This window comes from Chlorocebus sabaeus, chromosome 11, assembly GCF_047675955.1.
Source record: "Chlorocebus sabaeus isolate Y175 chromosome 11, mChlSab1.0.hap1, whole genome shotgun sequence".
NCBI classification, from domain to species: Eukaryota; Metazoa; Chordata; class Mammalia; order Primates; family Cercopithecidae; genus Chlorocebus; species Chlorocebus sabaeus.
In genome coordinates this window covers 62,222,312-62,238,100 of record NC_132914.1, presented here as the reverse complement: position 1 = coordinate 62,238,100, position 15,789 = coordinate 62,222,312, and the positions used below count along the sequence as shown (strand labels likewise).

The window sequence follows — 15,789 nt, the reverse complement described above, 5'->3', positions numbered from 1 at the left end:
AGAGACAAAGGAAATGTGTTTTAAACGTTGGCACCGGTCACAGACTGGGGAAGGCAGCCTTCCCTTTGTGTTTAATCATTGCAGGGATGCCTCTCTGATTACTTACCCATGTTTCAGAGGTGTCTGACCACGCTGCAGCTACGCCTGCCTTGGTCCTTCACCCTAAGCGGCAAGTCCCGCTTTTCTGGGGAGGGGCAAGCACTCCAACCCCTACCCTCCCTGTCTCTACTCTTTCTCTGGTTTTCTGGGGGAGGGGCAAGCACCCCGACCCCTTCTCTCCCTGTTTCTACCCCTTCTCTGCTCTACTGGGGGAGGGGCAAGAACCCTGACTTCTTATTTTTGAGCCCCATCTCTTATTTTGGCGCTCCAATAGCTTAGTTCCCCGCCCCGACCCCTTTCCCGCTTTTCTGGAGGGCAAGAACCCCAGAACTCCTCTCTGTGTCTCTACTCTCTCTTTTATCTGCGCTTGCCTCCTTCACTATGGGCAACCTTCCACCCTCCATTCCTCCTTCTTCTCCCTTAGCCTGTGTTCTCAAGAACTTAAAACCTCTTCAACTCACACCTGACCTAAAACCTAACCCCAATACAAACTTGTCAAGTTTGCTTGACCCCAATACAAACTTGACAATGGCTCTAAATAGCCAGAAAACGGCACTTTAGATTTTTCTATCCTACAAGATCTAAATAATTCGTGTCGTAAAATGGGCAAATGGTCTGAGGGGCCTGACAACCCGGCATTCTTTTACACATCGGTCCCTCCCTAGTCTCTGTTCCCAATGCAACTCGTCCCAAATCTTCCTTCCTTCCCTCCCACCTGTCCCCTCAGTCCCAACCCCAAGCGTCACTGAGTCTTTCTAATCTTCCTTTCTACAGATCCATCTGACCTCTCCCCTCCTTGCCAGGCCGAGCTAGGTCCCAATTTTTCCTCAGTCTCTGCTCCCCCACCCTATGATCCTTTTATCACCTCCCCTCCTCACGCCCGGTCCGGCTTACTCATTCCTTGACTAGCCCTCCCCCACCTGCCCAACAATTTCCTCTTAAAAAAGTGGCTAGAGCTAAAGGCATAGTCAAGGTTAACTTTCCTTTTTCTTTTTTTTTTTTTTTTTTTTTGAGACGGAGTCTCGTTCTGTCACCCAGGCTAGAGTGCAGTGGCCGGATCTCAGCTCACTGCAAGCTCCACCTCCTGGGTTCACGCCATTCTCCTGCCTCAGCCTCCCGAGTAGCTGGGACTATAGGTGCGCGCCAACTCGCCTGACTAGTTTTTTGTATTTTTTAGTAGAGACGGGGTTTCACCGTGTTAGCCAGGATGGTCTCGATCTCCTGACTTCGTGATCTGCCCGTCTCAGCCTCCCAAAGTGCTGGGATTACAGGCGTGAGCCACCGCGCCCGGCCTTTCCTTTTTCTTTATCTGACCTCTCCCAAATCAGTTAGCATTTAGGCTCTTTTTCATCAAATATGAAAAATTTAGCCCAGTTCATGGCCTGTTTAGCAGCAATCCTGAGACGCTTTTCAGCCCTAGACCCTGAAAGGTCACAAGGCTGTCTTATTCTTAATCTGCTCCCAACATTAAATAAATAAAGCTCCAAAAATTAAATTCCAGCCCTCAAACCCCACAACAGGACTTAATGAATGTCGCCTTCAAGGTGTACAATAATAGAATAAAGGCAGCCAAGTAGCAACTTATTTCTGAGTTGCAATTCCTTGCCTTCACTATGATAAACCCCCGCCATATCTCCAGCACACAACTCCAAATGCCTGAACCGCAGCTGCCAGGGGTTCCTCCAGAACCTCCTCCCCCAGGAGCTTGCTACAAGTGCCGGAAATCTGGCCACTGGGCCAAGGAATACCCGCAGCCCGGGATTCCTCCTAAGCCATGTCCCATCTGTGCGGGACCCCACTGGAAATCGGACTGTCCAACTCACCTGGCAGCCACTCCCAGAGCCCCTGGAGCTCTGGCCCAAGGCTCTCTGTCTCCTTTCCAGACCTTCTCAGTGTAGCGGCTGAAGATCGACGCTGCCCCATTGCCTCGGAAGCCTCCTGGACCATCAAAGACGCTTTGGGTAACTCTTACAGTGGAGGGTAAGTCCGTCCCCTTCTTAATCAATACGGAGGCTACCACTACTCCACATTACCTTCTTTTCAAGGGCCTGTTTCCCTTGCCTCTATAACTGTTGTAGGTATTGACGGCCAGGCTTCTAAACCTCTTAAAACTCCCCAACTGTAGTGCCAATTTGGACAACATTCTTTTATGCATTCCTTTTAAGTTATCTCCACCTGCCCAGCTTCCTTATTAGGTCAAGACATTTTAATTAAATTATCTGCTTCCCTGACTATTCCTAGGCTACAGCCACACCTCATTGCTGCCTTTTCCCCCAGTTCAAAGCCTCCTTCACATCCTCCCCCGTATCCCCCGACCTTAACCCACAAGTATAGGATACCTCTACTCCCTCCTTGGTGACTGATCATGCACCCCTTACCATCTCATTAAAACCTAATCACCCTTACCCCGCTCAACACCAATATCCCATCCCACAGCATGCTTTAAAAGGATTACAGCCTGTTATCACTCGCCTGTTATGGCATGGCCTTTCAAAGCCTGTAAACTCCCCCTTACAATTCCCCCATTTTACCTGTCCTAAAACCAGACAAGGCTTACAGGTTAGTTCAGGATCTGTACCTTATCAACCAAACTGTCCTGCCTATCCACCCCGTCGTGCCAAACCCATATCCTCTCCTATCCTCAATACCTCCCTCCACAACCCAGTATTCTGTTCTGGATCTCAAACATACTTTCTTTACTATTCCTTTGCACCCCTCGTCCCAGCCTCTCTTTGCTTTCACTTAGACTCCCTGACACCCACCAGGCTCAGCAAACTACCTAGGCTCTACTGCTGCAAGCCTTCACAGACAGCCTCCATTACTTCAGTCAAGCCCAAATTTCTTCCTCATCTGTTACCTATCTCCGCATAATTCTCGTATAAAAACACACATGCTCTCCCTGCTGGTCGTGTCGGGTTAATCTCCCGAACCCCAATCCCTTCTACAAAACAACTCCTTTCCTTCCTAGGCATGGTTAGTGCAGACAGAATTCTTACACAAGAGCCAGGACCGCGTCCTGTAGCCTTTCTGTCCAAACAACTTGACCTTACTGTTTTAGCCTAGCCCTCATGTCTGTGCACAGCACCTGCCACTGCTTTAATACTGTTAGAGGCCCTAAAAATCACAAACTATGCTCAACTCTCTACAGTTCTCATAACTTCCAAAATCTATTTTCTTCCCCCAAGCATCACTCAGGACAATGCTTATGCTAATAAGTTAGCTAAAAAAGCAGCTAGGTTCCAACTTATATCCCTCACGGCAGTTTTCCTCCTTCATATCGGCCACTCCCACCCACTCCCCCACTGAAACTTCCACCTATCGATCTCTTCCCATACAAGGCAAATGGTTCTTAGACCAAGGAAATTATCTCCTTCCAGCCTCACAGGCCCGTTCTATTCTGTCGTCATTTCATAACCTCTTCCATGTAGGTTACAAGCCGCTAGCCCGTCTCTTAGAACCTCTCATTTCCTTTCCATCATGGAAATCTATCCTCAAGGAGATCACTTCTCAGTGTTCCATCTGCTATTCTACCGCCCCTCAGGGATTGTTCAGGCCCCCTCCCATCCCTACACATCAAACTGGAGGTTTTGCCCCCACCCAGGACGGGCAAATTCACTTTACTCACATGCCTCCAGTCAGGAAACTAAAATATCTCTTGGTCTAGGTAGACCCTTTCACTGGATAAAAAGAGGCCTTTCCCACGGGGTCTGAGAAGGCCACTGCGGTCATTTCTTCCCTTCTGTCAGACATAATTCCTCGGTTTGGCCTTCCCACCACTATACAGTCTGATATCAGACCAGCCGTTACTAGTCAAATCACCCAAGCAGTTTCTCAGGCTCTTGGTATTCAGTGAAACCTTTATATCCTTTACCGTCCTCAATCTTCAGGAAAAGTAGAACAGACTAATAGTCTTTTAAAAACACACCTCACCAAGCTCAGTCACCAACTTAAAAAGGACTAGACAATACTTTTACCACTTTCCTTTCTCAGAATCCAGGCCTGTCCTCAGAATGCTACAGGTTACAGCCCATTTGAGCTCCTGTGTGGACACTCCTTTTTATTAAGTCCCAGTCTCATTCCAGACACCAGACCAACTTAAACTGCACCCCAAAAACTTAGAGCCTAAAAACTCACCAACCAAGTAATTATGCTGAACCCCCTTAGGCTCTAATTTGATATCCTAGGTCCTCCCAATTCCTAGTCCTTTAATACCTGTTTTTTCTCCTCCTCTTACACAGACCTTGTGTCTTCCATTTAGTTTTTCAATTCTTACGAAACCGTATCCAGGCCATCGCCAATCGTTCTATACGACAAATGTTGCTTCTAACGACCCCACAGTATCACCCCCTACCACGAAATCTTCCTTCAGCTTCATCTCTCCCACTCTAGGTTCCCACGCCGCCCCTGATCCCGCTTGAAGCAGCCCTGAGAAACATCGCCTATTCTCTCTCCATACCGCCCCCCAAAAGTTTTCGCCACCCCAACATTTCAACACTATTTTGTTTTATTTTTCTTATTAATAAAGAAAGCAGGAATGTCAGGCTTCTGAGCCCTAGTCAAGCCATCGCATCCCCTGTGACTTGCAGGTATACGCCCAGATGGCCTGAAGTAACTGAAGAATCACAAAAGAAGTGCAAATGCCCTGCCCTGCCTTAACTGATGACATTCCACCACAAAAGAAGTGAAAATGGCCGGTCCTTGCCTTAAGTGATGATATTATGTTGTGAAATTCCTTTTCCTGCCTCATCCTGGCTCAAAAACTCCCTCACTGAGCACCTTGTGACCCCCACTCCTGCCCGCCAGAGAACAACCCCCCTTTGACTGTAATTTTCCTTTGCCTACCCTAATCCTATAAAACGGCCCCATCTCCCTTGGCTGACTCTCTTTTTGGACTCAGCCCGCTTGCACCCAGGTGAAATAAACAGCCATGTTGCTCACACAAAGCCTGTTTGGTGGTCTCTTCACATGGACGTGCATGACAATAGGGGGAAAAGAAAGTATGCTCTTCTATAACACAATATTGATCTTGTTTTTCTTATTCCCCGTCCAGTTTTAAAACAAGGAGATACTACTGTAAGTCTTGGTGTAGGAAACCATAAAATGTAAGTAGCTATATCATTTGTGTTAGAAATAAAAATGATCTAGCCATTTTGGTTCATAATTTATATTTACTTTTGACACTTACTTCAAAATTACTATATTCCCTTTTGTGTATTAACAAGAAATAACTCAATTTAATAAAACAATAAAATAGTTTTTATTCTATAGCATGTTATAGAAGGAGAAAAACCTGTCAGGTGAGGTGGCTCAAACCTGTAATCCCAGCATTTTGGGAGGCCATGGAGGGCAGATTGCTTGAGCCCAGGAGTTCAAGACCAGCCTGGGTAACATGGTGAAACTGTGTCTCTACAAAAAGTAAAATATTAGCCGGGGATGGTGGCACCCACCTAAGTCCCAGCTACTCAGGAGGATGAGGTAAGAGGACCACTTGAACCCGGGAAGCAGAGGTTGCAGTGAGCCAAGACTGCAGCACTGCACTCCTGGGCCTGGGCGACAGAATGAGACTGTCTCCAAAAAAAAAAAGAAGAAAAAGAAGGGGAAAAGTCAAATGATTCTTATGACTTATGATTCTTATGATTCTTATGCAAAGAATCATAAACATCAAATCTATGTGGAGGCCAAAATGGGGATTATCTTAACTTCTGCATACTAAATACAAGAAAGTCAATATGCTATTCAGTGTGATAGTGAAATCTCGATTTTTTTAAAATCTCAATTCTTTAGAATTAGTTGACTTTGAGGAAAGAGGCAAAATATGCGACTACTGGAATCAGGGATTTAGTCATGAAACATCTAACCTCTGGTGTTTTAAGATGGGTAGATAACCATGTAGTCAAATTTTTGACAGTGTCTATATCAAAATACAGTATCCTATGATGACAGTAATAATTCTAATGCGGTCATTTCTTACCAAAAAACATTCTGTTCCATTTATTAGGGTCTTATTAGCAAAGAGAGAATTGAACTCTCAGGGAAAGGTGCCAGACAGCCCTGTATTCTCTGAAATGCAAAACCCTGGCTGGAATTAAAGAGACAAACTCTAAAATACATAGGAAGGATGCATTGACAAATTCAAGAATTACGCTGAGAGCTTGTGGGCACATTTTTCTAAAACAACATAAATGCCAGCCCTTCTATAAATCAAGTAAATTTAAATTCCAAATGATGATCAGTCTCTAGTAACTACCAATAGAATCCACCAATCTGTGGCCCTGCACTAGCCTGACATTCCTCTCTGTCTCCTGAACTTGCTCCACCCTCCCTTATACTTTCCTACACATCAAAAACCCATGCATTTACCATTCTGTGCTTTTAGCTGCTGCTACAAACAATAACAATGAGTAGGATATAAACATAGTTGAAAGGAGAAAAATCAAAACCAAGGTATCTCATAATAGAAGGGGAAAACATTTTTTAACTTGACGTGTAAATCAATCAGAATTAATGGAAAACTATCAAATACCTATAATACATGCCAACTTTCAATAGCTACACACAAATCACACACACACACACACCCTTCTTCCATCTCTAGCTATGTCAGACAAGTGCCTGACTCTGGAGAAAAGCCCATTCAAAGTCAATCTACTCAATCGCATTCTTGTTTGGTATGAACTATAGTGATATTACGATAATCAAGCAGCACTCTTTTTTTTTTTGAGACAGAGCCTCACTCTGTTGCCCAGGCTGGAGTACAGTGGCGCAATCTTGGCTCGCTGCAACCCCCGCCTCCGGGGTTCAAGTGATTCTCCTGCCTCAGGGTCCTGAGTAGCTAGGATTACAGATGTGTCACCACACCCAGCTAATTTTTATATTTTTAGTAGAGATGGGATTTCACCATGTTGGCGAGGCTGGTCTCGAACTCCTAACCTCAGGTTATCCGCCCACCTCGGCCTCCCAAAGTGCTGGGATTATAGGCGTGAGCCACCACGCCTGGCCTGCAGCAATCTGTTAATATCCATTAGGTAAAACCTTCTTTAATAAACAGCATAAATAATACTTTAGGGATAACAAACAGAAGTATAACAGAAGCAAGAAAATACAGGATTTTTAATAATAAACATAAGAATGAAATTTAAGCAATTAATTTCATTACCAGAAACTAATCAAACCCCAAAAATTTTTTCATGAAAACAAACACATCTTAATTTGCAATTCTGAAAAAAAAGCACTCTAGCACGTGTCAATTTACATATAAAATGTGACAGAGTAAAAGAGCAACAAAAGGCAACTTCCACAATCGCCTGAAAAGCTGTCAGGCATTTTATCAAAAACATCATTGTGCCTATATTTACCATACCTTAGCATACTGTTCTGCCATGCTGCATGTTAATAAAGAATGCAAAACAAAAATAGGTAAATATTAGCAGAATAAAACATAAGGCTATTGCATGGAGAATTTTTAAATTAATTCACGAGGTTTTATACCTAGTATTTAATATGGATCAGCAATTTAGCAATTTATTTTTAATTGATTAACAAACCACACAGCTCCCACACAGTTCTTAGTTATGATTATGCAAGAAATAGGTTACATTTGCTAAAATATTTTGCCATCTTCAGATTTCAGAGCAAGTTGTTAAGGTCCTGTTACAAGAATCTATTTATTTAAATCAATTATTTAATTCACTTACTGTAGCAACACACAGAATAAGAGAACAAGGACATGCCTTTTAGGCTATGTCTGTGTGATGCTGTTTTATTTATTTATTTTTATTTTTATTTTGAGATGGAGTTTCACTGTTGTCGCCAGGCTGGAGTGCAATGGTGTGATCTCGGTTCACTGCAACCTCTGCTTCCCGGGTTCAAGCGATTCTCCTGCCTCAATCTCCTGAGTAGCTGGGACTACAGGTGCCAGCCACCATGCCCAGCTAATTTTTAGTAGAGATGGGGTTTCACCATGTTAGCCAGGCTGGTCTCAAACACCTGATCTCAGGTGATCCACCAGCCTCAGCCTCCCAAAGTGCTGGGATTATAGGCGTGAGCCACCGCACCCAGCCAGTGATGCTGTTTTAAAAATAAAAATTTGTCTGGGCACAGGGGCTCACGCTTGTAATCCTAGCACTTTGGGAGGCCAAGGGTGAATCACCTGAGGTCAGGAGTTTGAGACCAGCCTGACCAGCCTGACCAACAAGGTGAAACACCATCTCTACTAAAAATACAGAAATTAGCCAGGCCTAGTGGTGGGCACCTGTAGTTCCAGCTACTCGGGAAGCTTAGACAGGAGAATTGCTTGAACCCGGGAGGCAGAGTTTGCAGTGAGCCAAGATCGCGCCACTACACTCCAGCCTGGGCGACGGAGCAGGACTCTGTCTCAAAAAATAAATAAATAAAATAAAATTTTAATCTTTATTCAGCATGAGGTAAAAATATTGTCAAAGTAAAGTACTACCTCAAATCTAGAATAATCAATCTAAGGTTGTAACATTAGACATGAAGTATACATTTTAACTGAAAAATAGGAAGCTGTCTGAGTTGTTCCTTGTTCTTAGTTCTGAGGGTATGAGCTTGCATTTAAAAGTTTTCAATATATTCAAAAACACAGACTGTTGGCTCAGCTTTCCTAACATTCTAGTCGCATGTGGCAAAAGAAGTATCCCTATTCCAATACTTACTTCTCTTCTGTGACACAGCCTGCAAGCAGGCAGTCACAATATCACAGTTCCTCTGCACTTTATGCAGAAGCCTATCTTTCTGCTTCAGATGCCGAAGTAACTTGGCCGACTGGATGCCAATTCTGTACTTTAGCTCTCGAAGGATCATCTTCAGTTCATTAGTGTCTATAAGTAAAGAAAAATAAGAATAACGATTAATACCTTGAGAGGAATACAAATTCCAATGTGATATTAGTCCAAAGATAAATAGAACATCCATTTAAACCAACTAATTCTAGGTTTCCACTCAAGATTACATGTATGTATTCAGCTAGGGCATTCTGATCAAATAAGTCACTCATTTATCTTCCCTGTCCATGAAACAGATACAGTAAGGTAAATTTATCCTTAAGCCTATCTGTAACATGTAAGCAAAGACTCCTGCTTTTACCATATCTCACTCTGGCTGCAAACTTACCTTTCATTGCCTGAAAACTGGCATGTATATTTTGTACCACTGAAGTGTTCAGATGGTAAGCTTGTTAGAAAAGAATCTTCTTTAGTCTGTAACATTAATAATAAACCTAACAGCTGATTTTGTTTTTAATGTCTTTAAAGGCTAGGCACAGTGGCTCACACCTGTAATCCCAGCACTTTGGGAGGCCAAGGTGGGCAAATTACTTGAGGTCAGGAGTTAGAGACCAGCCTGACCAACATGGAGAAACCTCATCGCTACTAAAAATACAAAATTAGCTGGGCGTGGTAGCACATGCCTGACCTCTCCGCTTGTTGCCAGGCCTAGCTAGGTCCCAACTTTTCCTTAGTCTCTGCTCCCCCACCCTATAATCCTTTTATCACCTCCCCTCCTCACAGTTGGTCCGGCTTACAGTTTCGTTCCTCGACTAGCCCTCCACCACCTGCCCAGCAATTTCCTCTTAAAAAAGTGACTAGAGCTAAAGGCATAGTCAAGGTTAATGTTCCTTTTTCTGTATCCGACCTCTCCCAAATCAGTTAGCATTTAGGCTCTTTTTCATCAAATATGAAAAACTTAGCCCAGTTCATGGCCTGTTTAGCAGCAACCCTGAGATGCTTTTCAGCCCCAGACCCTGAAAGGTCACAAGGCTGTCTTATTCTTAATATGCATTTCATTTTATTACCCAATCTGCTCCCGACATTAAATAAAGCTCCAAAAATTAAATTCCGGCCCTCAAACCCCACAACAGGACTTAATGAATGTCGCCTTCAAGGTGTACAGTAATAGAATAAAGGCAGCCAAGTAGCAACTTATTTCTGAGTTGCAATTCCTTGCCTCCACTGTGAGACAAACCCCCGCCATATCTCCAGCACACAACTCCAAACACCTGCACCGCAGCTGCCAGGGGTTCCTCCAGAACCTCCTCCCCCAGGAGCTTGCTACAAGTGCTGGAAATCTGGCCACTGGGCCAAGGAATACCCGCAGCCCGGGATTCCTCCTAAGCCATGTCCCATCTGTGCGGGACCCCACTGGAAATCGGACTGTTCAACTCGCCCGGCAGCCACTCCCAGAGCCCCCTGGAGCTCTGGCCCAAGGCTCTCTGACTCCTTCCCAGATCTTCTCGGCTTAGTGGCTGAAGACTGACACTGCCCCATCGCCTCGGAAGCCTCCTGGACCACCACAGACGCTTTGGGTAACTCTTACAGTGGAGGGTAAGTCCGTCCCCTTCTTAATCAATATAGAGGTTACTCACTCCACATTACCTTCTTTTCAAGGGCCTGTTTCCGTTGCCTCCATAACTGTTGTGGGTATTGACGGCCAGGCTTCTAAACCTCTTAAAACTCCCCAACTCTGGTGCCAATTTGGACAACATTCTTTTATGCATTCCTTTTAAGTTATCTCCACCTGCCCAGCTCCCTTATTAGGTCAAGACATTTTAACTAAATTATCTGCTTCCCTGACTATTCCTAGGCTACTAGTCACACCTCATTGCTGCCTTTTCCCCCAGTTCAAAGCCTCCTTCACATCCTCCCCTTGTATCCTGCCCACCTTAACCCACAAGTATAGGATATCTCTACTCCCTCCTTGGTGACTGATCATGCATCCCTTGCCATCTCATTAAAACCTAATCACCCTGACCCCACTCAACACCAATATCCCATCCCACAGCATGCTTTAAAAGGATTACAGCCTGTTATCACTCGCCTGTTATAGCATGGCCTTTTAAAGTCTGTAAACTCCCCTTACAATTCCCCCATTTTACCTATCCTAAAACCAGACAAGGCTTACAGGTTAGTTCAGGATCTGCGCCTTATCAACCAAATTGTCCTGCCTATCCACCCGTGGTGCCAAACCCATATCCTCTCCTATCCTCAATACCTCCCTCCACAACCCAGTATTCTGTTCTGGATCTCAAACATACTTTCTTTACTATTCCTTTACACCCTTCATCCCAGCCTCTCTTTGCTTTCACTTGGACTGACCCTGACATCCATCAGGCTCAGCAAATTACCTAGGCTCTACTGCTGCAAGGCCTCATGGACAGCCCCCATTACTTCAGTCAAGCCCAAATTTCTTCCCCATCTGTTACCTATCTCCGCATAATTCTCATAAATACACACTTACTCTCCCTGCTGATCGTGTCTGGCTAATCTCCCAAACCCCAATCCCTTCTACAAAACAACAACTCCTTTCCTTCATAGGCATGGTTAGTGCAGACAGAATTCTTACACAAGAGCCAGGACCGCGTCCTGTAGGCTTTCTGTCCAAACGACCTTACTGTTTTGGCCTAGCCCTCATGTCTGTGCACAGCGGCTGCCACCACTTTAATACTGTTAGAGGCCCTAAAAATCACAAACTATGCTCAACTCTCTACAGTTCTCATAACTTCCAAAATCTATTTTCTTCCCCCAACCTTTGCTCAAGACAACGCTTATGCTGATAAGGTAGCTAAAAAAACAGCCATTAAAAGGCATCAGATCCCATCACTCAGGACAATGCTTATGCTGGTAAGTTAGCTAAAAAAGCGGCTAGCTTCCAACTTCTACTCCCACCTACTCCCCCACTGAAACTTCCACCTATCAATCTCTTCCCACACAAGGCAAATGGTTCTTAGACCAAGGAAAATATCTCCTTCCAGCCTCACAGGCCCGTTCTATTCTATCATCATTTCATAACCTCTTCATGTAGGTTACAAGCCGCTAGCCCGTCTCTTAGAACCTCTCATTTCCTTTCCATCATGGAAATCTATCCTCAAGGAGATCACTTCTCAGTGTTCCATCTGCTATTCCACCGCCCCTCAGGGATTGTTCAGGCCCCCTCCCTTTCCTACACATCAAGCTCGGGGATTTGCCCCTGCCCAGGACTGGCAAATTGACTTTACTCACATGCCCCGAGTCAGAAAACTAAAATATCTCTTTGTCTGGGTAGATACTTTCACTGGATGAGTAGAGGCCTTTCCCACAGGGTCTGAGAAGGCCACCGCAAGGGAAGAAAGGGAAGCCATTTCTTCCCTTCTGTCAGACATAATTCCTCGGTTTGGCTTTCCTAACTCTATACAGTCTAGTAACAGACCAGCCGTTACTAGTCAAATCACCCAAGAAGTTTCTCAGGCTCTTGGTATTCAGTGAAACCTTTATATCCTTCACCGTCCTCAATCTTCAGGAAAGGTAGAATGGACTAACGGTCTTTTAAAAACACACCTCACCAAGCTCAATCACCAACTTCAAAAGGACTAGACAATACTTTTACCACTTTCCCTTCTCAGAATTCAAGCCTGTCCTCAGAATGCTACAGGTTCCAGCCCATTTGAGTTCCTGTGTGGACACTCCTTTTTATTAAGTCCCAGTCTCATTCCAGACACCAGACCAACTTGGACTGCACCCCAAAAAACTTGTCATCCCTACTGTCTTCTGTCTAGTCATACTCCTATTCACCGTTCTCAACTACTCATAAATGCCCTGCCGTGTTTACACTGCTAGTTTACACGGTTTCTCCAAGCCATCACAGCTGATATCTCCTAGTGCTATCCCAAACCACCACTCTAAATTCCCTCTTAAATAAATAATCTTTGCTAGCAAGGCTATGCTGAGCCTCCTTAAGCACTCTCTAATTAGATGTCCTAGGTCCTCCCAATTCTTAGTCCTTTAATACCTGTTTTCTCTCCTCCTCTTATTCAGACCTTGCGTCTTCCATTTAGTTTTTCAATTCTTACGAAACCGCATCTAGACCATCACCAATCGTTCTATACAACAAATGCTTCTTCTAACAACCCCACAATATCACCCCTTACCACAAAATCTTCCTTCAGCTTAATCTCTCCCACTCTAGGTTCCCACGCCGCCCCTAATCCCGCTTGAAGCAGCCCTGAGAAACATCGCCTATTCTCTCTCCATACCACCCCCCAAAAATTTTCGCCGCCCCAACACTTCACACTATTTTGTTTTATTTTTTTTATTAATGTAAGAAGGCAGGAATGTCAGGCCTCTGAGCCCTAGTCAAGCCATCGCATCCCCTGTGACTCCCACATATACGCCCAGATGGCCTGAAGTAACTGAAGAATCACAAAACAAGTGCAAATGCCCTGCCTCGCCTTAACGATGACATTCCACCACAAAAGAAGTGAAAATGGCCGGTCCTTGCCTTAAGCGATGACATTATCTTGTGAAATTCCTTTTCCTGGCTCATCCTGGCTCAAAAAGCTCCCCCACTGAGCACCTTGTGACCCCTACTCCTGCCCGCCAGAGAACAACCCCCGTTTGACTGTAATTTTCCTTTACCTACCCAAATCCTATAAAACGGCCCCACCTTTACCTCCCTTCGCTGACTCTCTTTTCGGACTCAGCCCGCCTGCACCCAGGTGAAATAAACAGCTATGTCGCTCACACAAAGCCTGTATGGTGGTCGCTTCACATGGACGCGTATGACACCAGCTACTCAGGAGGCTGAGGCAGAATTGCTTGAACCCAGGAGGAGGAGGTTGCAGTGAGCCGAGATCACGCCATTGCACTCCAGCCTCGGCAACAAGAGTGAAACTCCATCTCAAAAAAGTCTTTAAAGTACTCATCTATGTTTATAAATGATGAGCTAAAAGTAAATAATTTTACCACATTTTGTAAAGTAGATGAATGTGGCAATACTGGTTTTGTTTTAAATATCCAGTCTTCCAATAGCCTAAAAACATTTCGTCTTAGAGGTACAATATTTCATCTTAGAGCCTCAGCAATTTTTCAGATACGGTAGAAAATAAATTTCCTTTAAACAGATAAATTATAATAATTCTACATTCATAAAATTAATATTCCCAACAGCAGGGTTTTTTTACTTTATTTTACTTTAAGTTCCAGGATACATGTGCAGAGTGTGCAGGTTTGTTACATAGGTATACACGTGCCATGGTGGTTTGCTGCACCCATCAACCCATCATCTAGGTTTTAAGCCCCGCATGCATTAGGTGTTTGTCCTAATGCTCTCCCTCCCCTTAACAGCAGTTTTTCTACAGGTAAAAACAAATTTGGGAACCAGAATTGTCTACTGTCTTTATATAAATGATCATTACAATGTGGGAGGAGGTTTCTTTTGGTCACATTTGATATCATTAGTCACTAGAGCAAGATCTGATAGGCAGGTAAAGCCTTCCACTCAACTTAACCTTAGCTAGCCCCTCAGTAGAGGTTCTCTGTGGGGTTTGGATCTACTCGTTTTTAAAGGGATTTGGAGAAACTAAAGAGAATCAGAAGGGAAGAAAAGAAATGCTCAAAAGTAGAAATGTACTCTAGAAGTCAAAGTCAGCTTTTGGGGTCTGTAACAAAGAAATGCAGGGCTCTCAAACCTGACCTCACCATGGAAAATGCATTTGGCCTTGAGTTAAAAAGGATTGCTTTTGGATCAGCCAACTCTGAGTGATTTTAGGCAAGGAAGTGTGCTCCAAGTCTCAAATTATGCCTAGCATAAAGATTATGCTGAGAAACAAATGTGAATGGTCTTTATAAACACTAATATAAATAATGCTTTAAGTAAGAATAAGGAATGACCATGAAGAAGAAGGCAAAGGTTAGTTCTTCCTCTCCCCCTAATTTTAAACATAGTAGGAAATAATGAAAAGAGAACATTTAAGTTAAATGAAAATATGACTAAATATGAGAAAAAGCCTACAAGAGGCGACCAGAGGCTCTTCATTCCTAGATGCCTTCAGATAGAAGAAATATTTTTCTTTGAATATTTCAATATTTTGGGCCAGGCACAGTGGCTCACGCCTGTAATCCCAGCACTTCGGAGGGCCAAGGCAGGCAGATCCCCTGAGGTCAGGAGTTTGAGACCAGCCTCACCAACATAGTGAAACCCCGTCTCTACTAAAAATACAAAATTAGCCAGGCATGGTGGCACATGCCTGTAATCCCAGGTACTTAGGAGGCTGAGGCATGAGCATCACTTGAAACCAGGAGAAAGTTGCAGTGAGCCAAGATCTTGCCATTGCACTCCAGCCTGGACAACAAGAGCAAAACTCTGTCAAAACAAAAACAAAACAAAAAAAAAAACAAAGAACCAAATCAATATTTTCCTTCTAGAAATAAAAGTGGTAGGAATATAATCACAAAACATTTAAATTATACTTTTCCTCTAAAAAAGGGTTCTTACATTATTTCATTTCCAGTGATCCCTAAGGTGCCTACAACTCCAATTCTCTGAATTACATTTATTGTTCAATATGGGAAAATTTTTCCAGAGATGAGGGTGAAAATGTATTTTATAGCAATATCTACTGATATAGAAGCCTCCTGGGGATGAAAACAGGTCTCTTTCATCTTCGAATGCTCCATGGCATCAGCCACAGCCTCTTACACGGTGTTAAATAACAGGAAAAATAAAGACATTGTCAACTCACAGCCTGTGCTCAGTGTCCTAAGGAATTCCAGGGTATATGATAAAAAGTTGTATCTAACATCTGTTGAGCACGTCACACACTCTAACTTATGTAATTCTCACCACAGCCCTCTGAGGTATTATTATTATCCCTATTTATAAGAAAAATGAGACACAGAGAGGTTAAATAGCTTGTCCAAG

General features: G+C 43.8%; 1 protein-coding gene across 2 annotated transcripts in view; it reads right to left on the bottom strand.

The window, feature by feature from the left end:
• Positions 1 to 15,789, bottom strand: part of TBC1D30 (TBC1 domain family member 30) — a 110,864-nt gene that overhangs the window by 92,348 nt on the left and 2,727 nt on the right. Inside the window, exon 2 of one of the 2 annotated variants that reach the window (XM_008003904.3) lies at positions 8,775 to 8,939. In XM_008003904.3, the coding sequence (XP_008002095.2) occupies positions 8,775 to 8,939 (165 nt within the window). Of the gene's footprint in view, positions 1 to 1,922; positions 2,373 to 8,774; positions 8,940 to 15,789 lie in introns of those variants that run through there. The other variant, XM_073020915.1, reaches the window with a different exon arrangement.